The sequence below is a fragment of the Muscardinus avellanarius genome (assembly GCF_963383645.1).
Source record: "Muscardinus avellanarius genome assembly, chromosome: 17".
Lineage (NCBI taxonomy): Eukaryota > Metazoa > Chordata > Mammalia > Rodentia > Gliridae > Muscardinus > Muscardinus avellanarius.
In genome coordinates, this window is record NC_137803.1 from 17074231 (window position 1) to 17090525 (window position 16295).

Below are 16295 nucleotides of genomic sequence, written 5' to 3' on the forward strand. Positions count from 1 at the left end.
TGATCACAGGACCATCCAGCAGCTTCTGGGCTATGAAAACAAGAGCTATCAAAACATATCCAGAAAACGTGGTCAGCTTCTCAAAGGCAGAGAAGCTCCACACCGCAGTTATCTCCCGGGTTATCTCTGGCTGTTGTTTCAGAACAACTGGAATGGAATACAGCAAAATCAGACTGAAATTCCTTCTTTAGTCAGAGTAAATTTACAGTTTCCCCTTCTTGCATTTGGATTGAAAGGCCTGTTCTGAGGCGTAGTCAACACCATCTTTTTGTTTTGGGCTAGAGATTGGACCTACTGGTGTGCTACCTCCAAGCTACACCCCAAGTCCTTTTTTATTTTGAAAGAGGGACTCCCTGGGTTGCTGAGACTCTTGCTAAATTGCTGAGGCTGGCCTCAAACCTGTGATCCTCCTGTCCCAGCCTTCCAAGTACTGGGATTAAAGGCTTGTGTCATCACGCCCAGCTGCTCAGAGAGTCCTTGACAGAACTTGTCTTACTAATACTAACCAGACTTCTACCAGGGAAAGATCATCCGAATTTCTGAGGAATATTAACTAATACTCTCCAGTAAAAGGGCATTAGCTACAAAACAGAAAAAAAATGATTAGAATATTTCTGCTTTTCACTAAGATTCAGGAACTCAATATACTAAAAAAGAAAAAAGTAGAGATGAGATGAAAGTACTTTAATATACTTTTTTTTTTTTTTGCGGTAGTAGAGATAGAACCCAGAAGCATTCTACCTCCAAGGCCCCCCCCCACCCCCTCAGCCCGCGTGTGCTTGTAATCCCAGCACTTAAAAGGCTAAGACAAGAGGATCGCAGGTTCGTGGACAGACTCAGCTACTTAGCGAGGCACTCTGCAACTTAGTGACACCTTATTCCAAAGTAAAGAATATATACTTGTTTTTGCAACTGTCTTGGATATATTTGCCTTCACTGTTAAACTATGACCTTTCGACATGTAGAACTAATTTTTTTTTCTTGTGGTACTGGGGATGAAACTCAGGTACATTCTACCTCTGAGTCCTATTTTTTTTACTCTTTATTTTGAAACAGGGTCTCACTAAGTGTCAGAGGGCCTCACTAAGTACCCAAGGCTGGCCATGAACCTGTGATCCTCTTGACTCAGCCTCCTAAGTACTGGGATTACAAAGGTGTGCCACCACATGAGCTTGGCCATGTAGAACTATTGTTTCATTCATCTTTTTTTGTGTGTGTGTGAACTGGGTTGGAACCCAGAGGCTTTCTACCTCTGGGCTATACTCCCAGACCTATTTAATATTTTATTAGAAACAGGGTCTTGCTAAGTTGCTGAGAGCCTCACTAAGTAGCTGAGGCTGGCTTCGAACCTGTGTGATCCTCCTGTCTCAGCCTCCCAAGCGCAGGGATTACAAGCGTGCGCCACCACGGCTGGCTTGTTTCATTCATCTTAAAATTCATAGTACTAGCAGGCCAGGCGTGGTGGAGCACGCTTGTAATCCCCGCGCTTGGGAGGTGGAGACAGGAGGATCGCGCAGGTTCGAAGCCAGCCGCGCTGGCGTAAGAGACCCTGTTTCAAAAATATAAAATAGGTCTGGGAGTGTAGCCCGGAGGAAGAAGGGCTTCCAGGAACCCCAGTACTACCAAAAAAAAAAAAAAAAAAAAAAAAATTCATAGTACTAGGGCCCTAGGCCCCTGGGTGGGGCTTGAGGGGGCAGGCCTGGCCTCCGGAAGGACTGGGCCAGGCCGCAGGGCCCTGGGCCCCCGGGCGGGGATCAAGCGGGCACGCCTGCCCCCGGGGAAGGTTTGGGCCGGTCACAGGGCCCTGGGTTCCCCGGGCAGGGGTCGAGGGTGCACGCTTGGTCCCTGGAAAGACTGGGCCAGGCTGCAGGGCCCTGGGCCCCCGGACGGGGGTTAAGGGGGCACACCTGGCCCCTGGAAAGACCGGGCCAGACCTCAAGGCCCTAGGCCACTGGGCGAGGATAAAGCGGGCACACCTGCCCCCCGGGAAGGTTCGGGCCAGGTCGCAGGGCCCTGGCCCCCGGGCGGGGGTCAAGGGGGCACGCCTGGCTCCCAGAAGGAACTGGCCAGGTCGCAGGGCCCTGGGCCCCTGGGCGTGCATCGAGCGGGGCACGGCTGCCCCCCTGAAGGACTGGGGTGGGCCGGAATGCTCTGGGCCCACGGGTGGGGGTCGAGCAGGGCATGCCTGTCCCCCGGAAGGTCCAGAGGTCCCAGCTGCAAGGCCCTGGGCCCCTGGGCGGGAGTCTAGCAGGACACACCTGTCCCCCGGAAGGACCGGGGTCTGGCTGCAAGGCCCTGGGCACCAGGCGGGATCCAGCAGGGCATGCCTGCCCCTGGTAGTTTTGGAGGTCTGGGCCGCAAGGCCCTGGGCCCATGGGCGGGGGTTGAGCAGGGCCTGCTTGCCCCCTGGAAGGTCTGGAGGTCTGGGCCGCAAGGCCCTGGGCCCATGGGCGGGGGTTGAGCAGGGCCTGCTTGCCCCCTGGAAGGTCTGGAGGTCTTGGCCGCAAGGCCCTGGGCCCCGGGAGGGGGGCGGATGGCCCGGCCTACCCCCGGGAAGGCATGGTGTCGGGCAGGAGGCCGAGCCCAAGTTCTGGGAGGCCCGGTACCAAACAGGAAACCTAACCGCGGGTACAGAGGAGCCCAGCTCTGCTGTGCTACACCAGGCCGTGGTGTGCTTAGAACAGCAGAATCTGCTCTGCATGGTGAGACTGTTGAACTCCGCTTTTGGAAGTGAGGAAAGAAAAAAAATTCATTGCTACAGAGTGCCTGATAGCCACAACTTCCTCAAACCACACATACTGTCTTGTCTTATTAAAAAAAAAAAAAAGAGGAAAAGAAAAAAGAAAAGAAAAATATTGGAGAGGAGTCGAGATGGCCGCAGCGGCAGCCAGTATACTGGAGATGCAGACAAAACATATCCAACTGAACTGGAACTTTTGGAAAAAATCCCCACAAAAGAGGACTGCTTCTCCTCTACATCCTTAAGAATCCTGGACATCACCTGTTAGGAGAGAGTTTAGCAGAGACCCAGGAGGAAGGCGGTGTGCACAGCGGTGGCCGCGATGGCGGTGGATTTGGGAGAGGCAGAGATCGGATCCAACCCACCCTGATCTTCTGAAGAAATTATCCCAAAGGTGGAATGCTACCATTGCGCATGCTTAGGAACACTGGACAACACGCAGTGTGGGAAAATAGCTTGGGAAAGATTTAAAATGGTGGAGGCAGCGCCAATGGCAGCGGCCAGTACTCAGGAAAGGCAGAGTTCTGATGCAATACACCTGAAACTTTTGAAGAAATAACCCCAGAGGCAGAATGCCACCACCATGCACCCTCCGGAAAGTGGGACAACCTGCTGAGTGAAGAGGGTGCTCGGATTGGAGCCTGCCGAGAGGTGAGGCCGGTGATGGGGCCTTCGAAGTCTGGATTGGAGCCTGCCGATCTGTTAGGCTGGTTCTGGGGCCATTGAGGCCGGGATCGGAGCCTGCCACAAGGCAAGGCCGGTGCTGGGGCCTCCGAGGCCGGGATCGGAGCCTGCTGAGGGGTAAGGCCGGTGCCGGGGCCAGTGAGGCTGGGATTGGAGCCTGCCATGAGGCAAGGCCACTACTGAGGCCTCCGAGGCCGGGATTGGAGCCTGCTGTGGGGCAAGGCCAGTGCTGGGGCCTTCGAGGTCTGGATTGGAGCCTGCTGATGGGTTAGGCCGATGTCAGGGCCAGCGTTGCCGGGATCGGAGCCTGCCACGAGGCAAGTCTGGTGCTGGGGCCTCCGAGGCCTGGATTGGAGAATGCCGAGGGGTAAGGTCGGTGCCGGGGCCAGCGAGGCCAGGATCCCAGCCTGCCGTGAGGCAAGGCTGCTACTGAGGCCTCCGAGGCTGGGATCGGAGCCTGCCGAGGGGTTAGGCTGGTGCCAGGGTCAGCGAGGCCAGGATCGGAGCCAGCTGTGAGGCAAGGCCAGTGCTGGGGCCTCCAAGGCCAGGATCGGAGCCTGCCAAGGGGTTAGGCTGGTGCCGGGACAGTAAGATCAGGGTTGGAGCCTGCCGTGAGGCAAAGCTGGTGCTGAGGCCTCCGAGGCTAGGATAGGAGCCTGCCGAGGGTTTAGGCCGGTGCTGGGGCCTCCGAGGCCAGGATAGGAGCATACCGAGGGTTTAGGCCGGTGCCAGGGTCAGCAAGGCCGAGATCGGAGCCTGCCGTGAGGCAAGTCTGGTGCTGGGGCCTCCGAGGTTGGGATCAGAGCCAGCCGAGGGGTTAAGCTGGTATGGGGGCCAGCAAGACCAGGATCGGGGCCTCCCATGAGGCAGGGCTGGTGCTGGAGCCAGCGAGGTTGGGATCAGAGTCCTCCGGGTGGCCAGGCCTCTACTGGAGATGTCAAGAGTGGGATTGGAACTTGCAATGTGGCATGCACAGAGAAATATCACAGAAAGTAAAAACCAGTTGCTTCCCCTAGCTAGCAAAATCTAGGAGGAAAGGGGTAACAGGAGGAGGTCGAGTTGCAGAAAGGGCCCTATAGCGAAGCAATTAAGGTGACCAGTCAGAGGGGATGGGATGGGGGAGGATAGAACCTCTTTAAAACTCAGGAGGTACATAAACAAATGTATCAAAGATAACCACCAATCAAACATGGTATCAAGGGACGGGGAGGGAATGGGATGGGGATTGGATGAGGGCCAATTGGATGATGTGTGTTTGTATATCCTCTTAAGTCTTGTACCCCAATGTCATGTATGATTACAATGCACCAATAAAAAAATTAAAAATAAATAAATTCATAGTACTGAATGCCTGGGATAGCAAAGGTATTAGAATACAGTAAATCTTTATTGAGTGGATGAGCAAAGCCACACACTAAGGTGGGTCTATGGGAGTGCACATTCTTAATATAATCCCTATGGTTTTCTCATCTTTAGTAAAATATTAAAAATTTTCTTTATAATTTTTATACTTCTTTACTGTAGTACTCATAGAGTAAGTTTTAGATTATCCATGAGATGCAGATAGTAAGTTAACAATAAATTACTTCTTCCTAAAATTACTGAGTTTTTATTACATTCCCCAAATATTTCCTGTATATGGAACCAAGTTTGACTGAAATTAAGTCATGTATTTGTTTATATGTAACAACCTGCCTGAATTCTATTTATTTATTTATTTATTTATTGCTATACTGGGAGTGGAGCCCAGGGGCATTCTACCTTCAAGATATACACCCAGCCCTATTTTTTATTCTTTATTTTGAAACATTCAAGTAACTACTTGAATAATAATAACATTCAACAACATTCAACAATGTTGATAATAATCAACATTCAAGTAACAACCACTTCCTATGGACACTACATAGCTCATGTGACATAGAATTTCACAGAAGCAGTGCATTAGTGGTAAAGTAGAAACTGTTTCCCTAGCCAGGCATGGTGGCACACACCTGTAATCCCAGTATTTGGGAGGCTGAGACAGGAGGGTTGCAGGTTCATGGCCAGCCTTGGAAGCTTAGTGAGATTATCAACAACCCAGTGAGATTCTGTTTCAAAATTTAATAAAATAAAATAGGGTTAAAAGGTATAGCTCAGAGGTAGAATGCCCCGGGTTCAATTCCTAGCACTATTGGGGGGGGGCAAGAAAGCAAAAGAAACTTTTTCCTATTTTCCATCAAATGCAAAAAAGGAAAATGAGAGGCAAAATGGATTTTTTTTGGTGGTACTAGGATAGAGCCCAGAGGCATTCTACCTCCGAGTTACACTCACAGCCCTATTTTTTTATTCTTTATTCTGAAACGGGGGTCTCACTAAGTTGTAGAGGGCCTCACTAGGTAGCTGAGGCTGGCTGGGAACCTGAAATACTCCTGTCTCAGCCTCTGAAGTACTGGGATTACAAACATGCACCACCATGCTTGGCTCAAAATGGATTCTTTTAAAGGAAGATTACTGATGTTTACTAGGTTATACTTTTATTAGTTGCTGGCTTATCAAAAATCAAAATATAAAGTGCTATTTAAAAGTTCAGGCAGGTAGCCAGGTGTGGTGGCGCACACTTGTAATCCCAGCATTTGGGAGGCTGAGACAGGAGGATCACAGTTTGCAGACAGCCTCAGCTATTTAGTGAGGTCCTTTGCAACTCAGTGAGACCCTGTTTCAAAATAAAGAATAAAAACTAGGGCTAGGGGTGTAGGCTAGGAGGTAGAATGTCCCTGGGTTCCATCCTCAGTACTGAAAAAAAAAAATCAGGCAGGAGCCAGGCATGGTGTCGCATGCCTGCAATATATTTGCAACTCCGTGAGACCCTGTTTCAAAATAAAGAATAAAAAAATAGGGCTGGGTGTATATCTTGAAGGTAGAATGCCCCTGGGCTCCACTCCCAGTATAGCAATAAATAAATAAATAAATAAATAAATAAATAAATAAATAGAATTCAGGCAGGTCGTTACATATAAACAAATACATGACTTAATTTCAGTCAAACTTGGTTTCATATACAGGAGACTTTAAAATCAGGAACACTAAAAACATTAACAACAACAAAATAGGAACAGGAACACTAGGTCGCAGGCCCATGACCATAGTCCAGACTTTAAGAGATCTGAGGTCCCTGTCACTGTCTAGAAACAATCCAACACATCTCTACTTCACGTAACTCTTCTGACATCGAGAGGCCGAGAACTCGGCTTATTTTATCCAGCTGGCAACCAGCAGAATAATTAAGAATAATTACTGAAAAAGAAAATGAGGTAGAAGTGCGTTTAGTTCTTAGAGAGGCTTATGTTTTCAGAGGCCTTGGAGTTCTATAAAGTATGAGAGTTTGGTAGTGAAGTTGGCACCCTAGACTCGTGGATTTCAACCATCACAACTACTGGGTATTTATGAGTTGAGGCACTAGGCAAAGAAAAACTTAACAGTAGCATCTTAAGAAGGATACTGCTGGTGACAGCAGCTGCATACGGGGGCATGTGCACCCGCAGCTAGTTACTCGTAGCCCATACCTCCTGGTATGAAGAGGCACTTGGCAACAGAAGCAGAGGACTGGATCCTCTGTATATTACAAGGAAGTATTTGCATCTACAGTAGGGTTGTAAGGCAGCGTGCGTTGGGAGCCCAGGTCTCTTCTATGGCCCTTTCTGTTCCTAGTAGATGCTTTGGTCCTGTCCCCAGTATCTGTTGCCTTTGCTGTTTTTCCATCTATCAGGTCTAATTTTGTTTGGGTGAACATGTGGTTCCTGGAAAGCTGACTCAACACCAGGACATGGAACGTGGTGATCAGCACATTCCGTGTCCTTGGCCACCGGAACAGGGTTGGGGGCTGATGCGTGAACAAAGCTAGCTGCAGAGAAGGAATCTTCTGATTTTCGCTGGGAATGCTGGGACAAAGACGAATGAGCCCGGGAATACTTAGCAGACATCTTGGGCTCTGTGGAGCATCAGCTGTGGAGGGAAGCCAATGCCAAGAACAGAAGACCAAAGTCAAACACCGATCAGCTCCCTACAACAGGTGTGTTCTCTGCGTCTCATCAAGCCTAGTCTGCTCCTAGGCTCTTCAGACAAAGGAAGTCACACATCCCGTTTATTACATCAATTGGAGTTGGGTTTTCTGGTACATGTAATTGACAGCTCACTGCTATACAGTGTATCCCTAATTCCTCATTATATCATGACCATGTTGGCTTTATGATGAAGTGGCACACATCAAAATCATGAAAAATAGTCGGGCGTGATGGCGCGTGCTTGTAATGCCCGCACTTGGGAGGCAGAGACAGGAGGATCGCACAGGTTCGAAGCCAGACTCGCTGGCTTAAGAGACCCTGTTTCCAAATAAAAATATAAAAATAGGTGTCTGGGAGTGTAGCACGAAGGTAGAAGGGTTTCCAGGAACCCCAGTACCACCAAAAAAAAAAAAAATCATGTAAAATAAAGCCAGGTGTGCTGGCAAATGGTTGTAATCCTAGTACTTGGGAGGCTGAAGATGGGAGGATCACAGGCTCAAAGCCAGTCCCAGCAACTTAGTGAGACCCTGTTTCAAAATAAAAAATAAAATAGGGAGCCGGGTGTGGTGGCGCACACTTATAATCCCAGTATTTGGGAGGCTGAGACAGGAGGATTACAGGATTGGAGCCAGCCTCAGCAGCTTAGAGAGGCTCTCAGCAACTCAGTGAGACTGTTTCCAAATAAAACATAAAATAGGTTGGGGGAATAGCCTGGAGGTAGAAGGCCCCTGGGTTCCATCTCCAGTACTACCTACACACATACACACACACACACACACACACACACACACACACACACACAACACACACACACACACAGAATAAATAAATAAATATGTAAATAAATAAAATAGGGCTGGGGGTATAGCTCGGAGGTAGAACATCCCTAAATTCAATATCCAGTACAAAAAAAAAATCATGCAAAATAGAGAGCATCGAGTCCTTAGTCTACGGCCCTTCCAAGCTTGACTGGCTTCTCTGTGTCCAGTGGGACACGTGGCCAAGCGGGCCCTGGGAAGTGGGCTTGGAGTGCGGCTGCTGTCGGGCAACTGTGATGTATGGCCTCCCTATCTGAAACCACTGCAACTGACTAGCTCTAGCTGTAGCTATGGAGAGAAGGAACTGTTTCCTATTCTCTCTTCACTTTGGAAGTGAGAAGCCTCACTCAATACTGGTGTATTCAGGAAAACTACATATGGTTAACATTACAAGAGCATTGTGTCAGCCAGGCATGGTGGTGCATACCCACTGTGATCCCAGTACTTGGGAGGCCGAGACAGGAGGATCACAGGTTCAAGGCCAGTGTCAGCAAGAAGTGAGATTCTCAGCAACCTAGAGAGATACTATTTCAAAAGAAACATAAAAATAGGACTCGGGTATAGCAGTCAGAAGTAGACTGCTTAATCCATGGGCTCAATCCCTAAAACAACAACAATAACAACAACAACAACAACAACAACCACCCAAAACTAACAAGAATACTCTTGTGTTGGCAAAAAATTGAATCACAGTGAACATCTGTCCCATCTTCTTTACCATCCACATACATACAAACACACAAAGTATGTGTATTCACTTTTTTAGATGTCCTCTTCTCATGTATTTATAGAAAGCATACCTCTAAATATTTTAACATAAATCTCTCTGGAACACAGAAAATTCTTCTATAGAACTACAATGTTGTTATTGCAAGATAATTCCCTAATATCAAATATGTAGGTTATATTCAAATTTTCCTATTGTTTAAAATATGTCTCCCATAGCTGGCTTTGTGTGTGTGTGGTACTGGGGATGGAACCCAGGGGCATTCAACCTCTGAGCTATACCCCCAGCCCTACTTTTTATTCTTTATTTTGAAACAAGGTCTCACTGAGTTGCAAAGGGCCTAATTAGCTGAGGCTATCTGCAAACAGATCCTCCTGTCTCAGCCTCCAAAATGCTGGGATTACAAGCGTGCGCTACCACAGCCGGCCATCGCTGGCTTTATGATCTACAATACAAATGATATTCATGTATTTTTATCTGTTTTTTGTCTTCTTTGGTCTCAATATTAGGAAAAATGAACCTTGATATAATTTCTATTCTCCAAAAATATTTAACAAAATGGACCTGGTCAAATGAGCCATTTTTCTGTAAGCCCGACTTCATGAACTTTTTGAGACTATTCCTAAGGGGAAAACATACCTGGGGGGCTGAGAAGCTGAAGACCCTCAGTGTGTTCCATCGCTTGTAGGAGGTCACTCAGTTCCATCACCGTACAACCCTTTTCTCCCATTAGTTTCAGTAAACACAGGCTTGGGCTGCCTTCAGGCTCCAGCACCTTAAGAGAACACTGCTCCAGGTCCAGACAACTGAAAGTGACACAATGAATTCTAGTCAACAACATTCCTCGGAATGATAGATCTATTAATGATCTGGACCATTTCAGGCGCTACGGGGAATAAACCATAAGTTGGTGAGAGACAAGAAGACAATTTACATGATCAGTGCCGGTGCCCTTTCCTCCCCCTTCTTCCTCTCCTCCTCCTCTTTATTCCCTTCTCCCACTCAGTTTCCACGTGTACTAAATCAGGAGAGTGCAAGAGAAATCTTGAAGCAGGAAGTACGAGAAACCGAGCCTTGATATGGAGTGGAATCGTTGCTTTTAATTTGAAAACGGAGAATAAGAACAAAAAAATTATTTTTCCTCTTTCTCTGAAGATGAGGAAGTCTAAGACGACACAGAATGAAGGTGCTAGTGAGCTAGATTCTACTGTCTCCCGAGAGGAATGCGTCCTCATTCCATTAGGGAGTCCAAATAGTGCAGATCTCAGCACGTGCATTCCAAATCTCAGCACATGAAGTGCTCTCGATGGGCAGAAAGAGAAGCCAGCGTCTCCAAAACGACGCTGGATAGAACAATCAGTGTTACAAAGTTGGAAAGGAGTTAAAATGCCCAAGTTAAGGAACAGAGAAGAAATAATATAAGGATTAATCAGTTGCAGGAGGAGAAGTGTTAACTGAGAGAGCAGCTGATAGGAGAAGGTATGTTAGATTATAGACATGTTGCTTTTAAGATGTCTGTCAGTCACTCACATAGATACAGAGATACAAAGTCTGGGCCCTAGGGAACTACAAAATTCAGAAACTGAGCAGATCGAGACTGGGAACCTTGGGTTAAAACTTTTTTTTTTTTTTTTTGGTGGTACTCGGGGTGGAACCCAGGGGCTTTCGACCTCTGGGCTATACTCCCAGACCTATTTTATATTTTTATTTGGAAACAGGGTCTCACTAAGTTGCTGAGAGCCTCACAAAGTAGCCGAGGCTGGCTTAGAACCCGTTTGATCCTCCTGTCTCAGCCTCCCAAGTGCGGGGATTACAAGCGCGCGCCACCACGCCCGGCAATGGGTTAAAACTTTAATACACATTCTCATTCCTATTATACGCTGACTGAGGGCAGGATTTCTGTTACTAAAAGAGTACCTTCTACAAAATAGGTATTCAATGACTGATGAGTTTTTCTTGGTCCATGTTCCACAACCCATTTCTTAGCTCCCTATTAAGCAGAATTTAGTCATTTTAGAGCCCACCCATCCCAGCTCTGCCCGTCCTTGGGGTTCAGATGTTCCACCTTCCACTGAATTTGCATAGCTTGGGCTAGACACTCAGCATCTGTACCTGTTCACACTCATAGCAAAGAGTCACCAATATTAGTTCATTCTGGAAAGGATAGATCAGGGCTGGGTTTATATGAAGGACATTCCCACACGTACATGGTTGCGGGAAACTATATGCAAGCAGTCATCGTGAGTCATTGATAACCATCTGAAAACATGTGTAATTATTCTTAACCTCTGACGGATGGACCTGAATGGACTCTTCTTATGGTTTGCTTATTTACATTCCTGAATAAAAAATTGTTTTGTCTGAGTGAGGAAAGATATCAAGAGTCAAGAAAAAAGTGAAAAGAGGAAAAAAAGAGAAAGAGGCAACCTGTTGAGATACTCGGGCTGTGGGAGCCAGGGACTCCTTCACATCATCCTGGAACATGCTATCCAGTGGGATCAGACTCTCTCCACAATCCCCACATCTAGAGAAAAACACCCCGCTTTCTACCATCACAGATGTTCGTCTCCCACCATTACAAAATCACTTTAAAGTAACTTTTTTGGGGGGGGATAAAATAGAGTAAGAATCACCAGCTGACCCAGATCTTTGGTTGTCAACTCCCAAGTTTCTGGTGCCGTGTGTGTGTGTGTGTGTGTGTGTGTGTGTGTGTGTACCTCCAAGCTACACCTCCCAGCTCCATTTTTATTTTTATCTTGAAACAGTGTCTCACTAGGCTGATGAGAGTCTCACTACTTGCTGAGGCTGTCCTCGACCCTGTGATCTTCCTGTCTCAGCCTCCCAAGTATTGGGAATACAGATGTGTGCCACCATGAATACAGCCAGTGCCAACTTCTTAAATGGCACCTTAGTGCTGATCTCCATAGGTATGACCTTAATAGTTCCAGATTCTCCAAAACACCTCACCCCAACTCACCTCCATGGAACTAACCTTCCTCATCACGAAGGCTGCTGCAACTCACCTGTCTCCTCAGACCTCCCGCCCGGAATTTTTGGATTTCACAAATGATTGCCCTTCTCTGCGTGTCCTCCTCCTCCTCTAAACTATTCCATGGAAAAATGGTCTCAAACCTTTCCTTAAGTTCCCCAAAGAAAGCTAATACCATTTTCAGCCTTTAGTAAAAGGCGACTGAAGGCCTGGGGAGAAAAACTGAATACCTGGCATCGGGTACCCACTCCTTTAACAATTCCAGCCGCAATGCTTCTTCCATGCAGAGCCTTACTCCTCTTCTTCATTACGTAGTAGTAGTCCTCAGTACTAGGTCCTATCCAGGAAGCCCAGACACTCCCCTAACTAACTACATTCCTGGTTAATTCCATAATACTCTGGAGATCTGCCCCCCCCAAAGACAACATTTTTTGCATCATGATAAATGTATACATTCAGAGATGTATAGACCGAGACTAATAGTATTTTAAATTTTCTTTGCACAGCAAAAAGCCCAATGTGTTTTTCATAGAAAAGAAAGAAAAGTATGCCTCGGTCTGCTACACTTTGCTAGCTTGCCCTCTCTACCTCAGTAATTTCTGCGCGGACAATAATCCCAAATCATCAAATTACATTTTGTCTCAACAAAACTGAAACTCCAAACCAGGTGTGGTGGCGCACACTTGTAATCTCAGCATTTTGGAGGCCGAGACAGGACAATCGCATGTGTGCGGCTAGCCTCAGCTACTTAGTGAGGCCCTTCACAGCTTAGTGAGACTCTGTCTCACAATAAAGAATAAAATATAGGGCTGGGGGTGGAGCTCAGAGGTAGAATACCCCTGGGTTCAATCCCCAGTACCACAAAAAACAAAAATAACAAAATCCCGAAACTCCCGATGATTGGGAGGGTTAAAATAAATAGTGCATATAAACTCTTAGCACATCATATACTTAAATAATAAACACCAATTTTTTTTTTTTTGGTGGTCCTGGGGTTCCTGGAAGCCCTTCTACCTCTGGGCTACACTCCCAGACCTATTTTTTTTTATATTTTCATTTTTGGAAACAGGGTCTCCTAAGCCAGCGCGCGCGGCTGGCTTCGAACCTGCGCGATCCTCCTGTCTCTGCCTCCCAAGCGCCGGGATTACAAGCGTGCGCCACCACGCCCGGCATAAACACCAATTTTTATCATTACTTCTACCTAACAAAGCAGTTAATATTATTGCAAATGTCCCCAGATTCCAGTCCATTATTAGATAAGCCCTTCTGAATAGGAGTGAAATAATTAACTTTTTAACTTCTGGGACTTCTAGATAATAACAGGCCCTTACTACAAGTTTGAATAAATGACTCTCTGATCAATTCAACAAGTACTTGTTGTCTAAGACAAATTTTATGCATAACACAGAATATTAAGAAATGGCTCTTGTTCTGAAGTAGCTCATAAGGATGTGTACACAGAGTCATAGCACAAGACAAAGTTTAGTCATTTGATAAATTTAAAGAACTGCTGAGGAGTTCAGAGGCAGGCCCAAATCATAACAGTGGTCTCCAAAGGTGGTTCTAAGAGTGGTCTGGGAGCCCCTACTGCAGCTCCTGAGACTATTTCAGGAGGTCCATAATGTCAAAACAGTTTTCATAATAATACTATGACCTTATTTAACTTTTTTTTGTTCATTCTCTCAGAAATGTACACCGGACTTCCCAGTGTTCCATAACCTGTGCTATTCCAACAGAGTGAAGGCAGAGAAACACATAGGAGAATCCAGCTCTGGGACAATAATGATCCAAGAAAATAATGAGATTTTCAAGATGCAAACCAATGCCATTTTTCTAATGAACTTGATTTGTTTTGGGCAAGTTTGTTTCCCAGCAAAAATGTTATTTCTGTTACCATGTGATGGGTTATTTTTCAAAACAAATCAGTATCTTAGACATTTCTTGGTTTCAATTTCAAATGTGGCAATGACCAGTATAACCAGTCTATACAATATATATATATATATATATTCATATAAATGTATATAACTTACATAAAAGCGCCTTGTGTCTCCTCCTCCTCAATAATTCATTCATTCATTCATTTATTTTGGAGTGCTGGGGATCCAACCCAGGTTTTTGCACAAGCTGCTCAAGCACTTAATAATTCTTAAAGAGCAAAAAGGAATCCTGAGACTAACATGTCAAGAATAGCTAATAGACTGGTCCCAAGCTTTCCGGTGTCAAGTGGAACTTGGTTTTATCAGTTCTGTGGTTTTTCTCATCAGGAACATAGTTTTACTTAAAAGTTTATGTTCAGCCAGGCGTGGTAATCCCAGTACTTGGGAGGCTGAGACAGGAGGATCACAGGTTCGCGGTCAGTCTCAGCTACTTAATGAGACCTTGTTTAAAAAAATAATAATAATAAAAAACCGGGCTGGGGCGGTACAGCTTGGAGGTAGAATGCTCCTGGGTTCCATTCCCAGTACCCTCCCTCAAAAAAAGTTTCTGTTCATGGGGCAGTCCAGAAGAGAACCTGGTGACTCGGTTTGATGAAGATACTCACTCAGTTCAGATTCAGTCTTTCCCTCCTCCTCTCTCTATAAAAACCTTCAGGAATCCCTGCAGCCCAATCCTTGGCTTTGATGCCCTCAACCTGCACAGCTCCCTTCCAACCTTCCTTAGGTCTTCCACGGCTGGGTCCACATGTCTTTCTTGTGCATTTTAAGTCGAGAGTACTTACACCTTGCAAATCGATTTCATTTTCTCAAAATCCTCGGGGTCAACCTCCCTGTCTCGCCTTCAGCGCCAGGGGCCGACAGTAGGAAGCGGGTGTGCAGCAGCCGCGCCCCCTCCCGCCTCTCCCAGCCGGGGTCCCACCTCTCCCAGCCGGGGTCCCACCTCGCCGCCCTCTCCTCCCCAGGGCCCGCGGGTGGCGGGTGACCGGCGCTCCCCGCCCCCGCGCTCCCCGCCCCGGGCTCACCTGAGCCGCAGGCGCCCCCGACTGCCCGCCAGCTCGGCCAGCCGCCGCCAGCCCCGGCCCTCGGGCGCGCGGTCCAGGCTCTCGCTGAGCCTCCGCAGCAGCGGCTCCCGCAGGCGGTTCAGGGTGGCCGCCTGCAGCGACCCCGGGCACAGCTGCACGGCCGGGGGCGGCGGGGCCTGCAGCGGATCCCCCCACAGCGACATGGCCCCCGCCGGGCCGGCCTCGGCGCCCTTCCGCTCGCCCCTCGCCCGCCTCGCAGCCGCAGAGCCCGGGCGGAAGGAGAACTCGGGCGGCGCTGCGCTTCCCTGCGCTCACAGGAGGAAGCTCCGCTCCTCGCCCCGCGAGACAGGTTGGCCCCCGGAGCTACCGGCGCAGGGGGCGTGTCCTGGGCGTGTCCAAGAGAGGGTGCGGCCAATGGTGGACGGGCTCGCTGGAGGGCGTGGCTAATAGAGGACGCGTCCACTGGAGGGCGTGGCCTATAAAGGCCAGGTCCACCGGAGGGCGTGGCCAATGGAGGACGGTTCCATCGGAGGGCGTGGCCTACGAAGGACGGTTCCACCGGAGGGCGTGGCCTACGAAGGACGGTTCCGCCGGAGGGCGTGGCCTATGGAGGGCGGCTCCACCGAAAGGCGCCGTGCGCATGCGCGTATGACAGCACACCCCTGTGCAGCCAGAGCCAGCTCGTTGCGGGAGGAAGCGGCGAAGAACTACGCCCAGTCGGCTCCTCCACGTCGAGGAAGCCCGCGCCGTAGGGGCTTCCCGAGGCCGTGGGAGGAGGCTTGCCTCACCCCGGATCCCGAGCACGCAGTTCGCTGGCGCCGGCCCCCGCGCACTCAGCTCACTCACTCCCCGACCTCCGCGTGCTGGGCGACGCCGCCGGCTTCCCCATTGGGCAAGCTCAGCGGGCGCTTCCTCGTTGTAGGGTTAGAGGTGAATGGCATTGCCAAGGGGAAGTGTCGGAGATGCAGATGCGTGCAGAGGAATTGGCCGAAATCCCTGCCTAGACACTCTCTCTCCCTCCCTCCCTCCCTATATATATATGTATAGGGAGAAATGGAGGTTGACCCTGGAAGAGGATTATGAGAGAATGAAATCGATTTGCAAGGTGTAATTGCTCTCCACTTAAAATGCACATGAAAGACATGTTGGACATAGCCGTGGAAGACCTAAGGAAGGTTGGAAGGGAGCTGTGCAGGTAGAGGGCATCAAAGTGAAGGATTGGAGCCGGGTGTGGTGGCTCATGCCTGCAATCCCAGCATTTGGGAGGCTGAGACAGGAGGATCCGGGTTCGCGGCCAGCCTCAGCTACTTAGTGAGTCCCTCCGCAACTTAG

At 48.4% G+C, this 16295-nt stretch overlaps 1 protein-coding gene across 1 annotated transcript in view; it reads right to left on the minus strand.

The window, feature by feature from the left end:
• The window catches only part of MALT1 (MALT1 paracaspase), a gene marked incomplete at both ends in the record, with an annotated part of 58875 nt that extends 43709 nt beyond the window's left edge, over positions 1-15166 (minus strand). Inside the window, 2 exons of the mRNA XM_080714483.1 lie at positions 9652-9818; positions 14964-15166. Coding sequence (XP_080570609.1) covers positions 9652-9818; positions 14964-15166 — 370 coding nt within the window. The remainder of the gene's footprint in view (positions 1-9651; positions 9819-14963) is intronic.
• Between the last annotated feature and the right edge of the window lie 1129 nt (positions 15167-16295).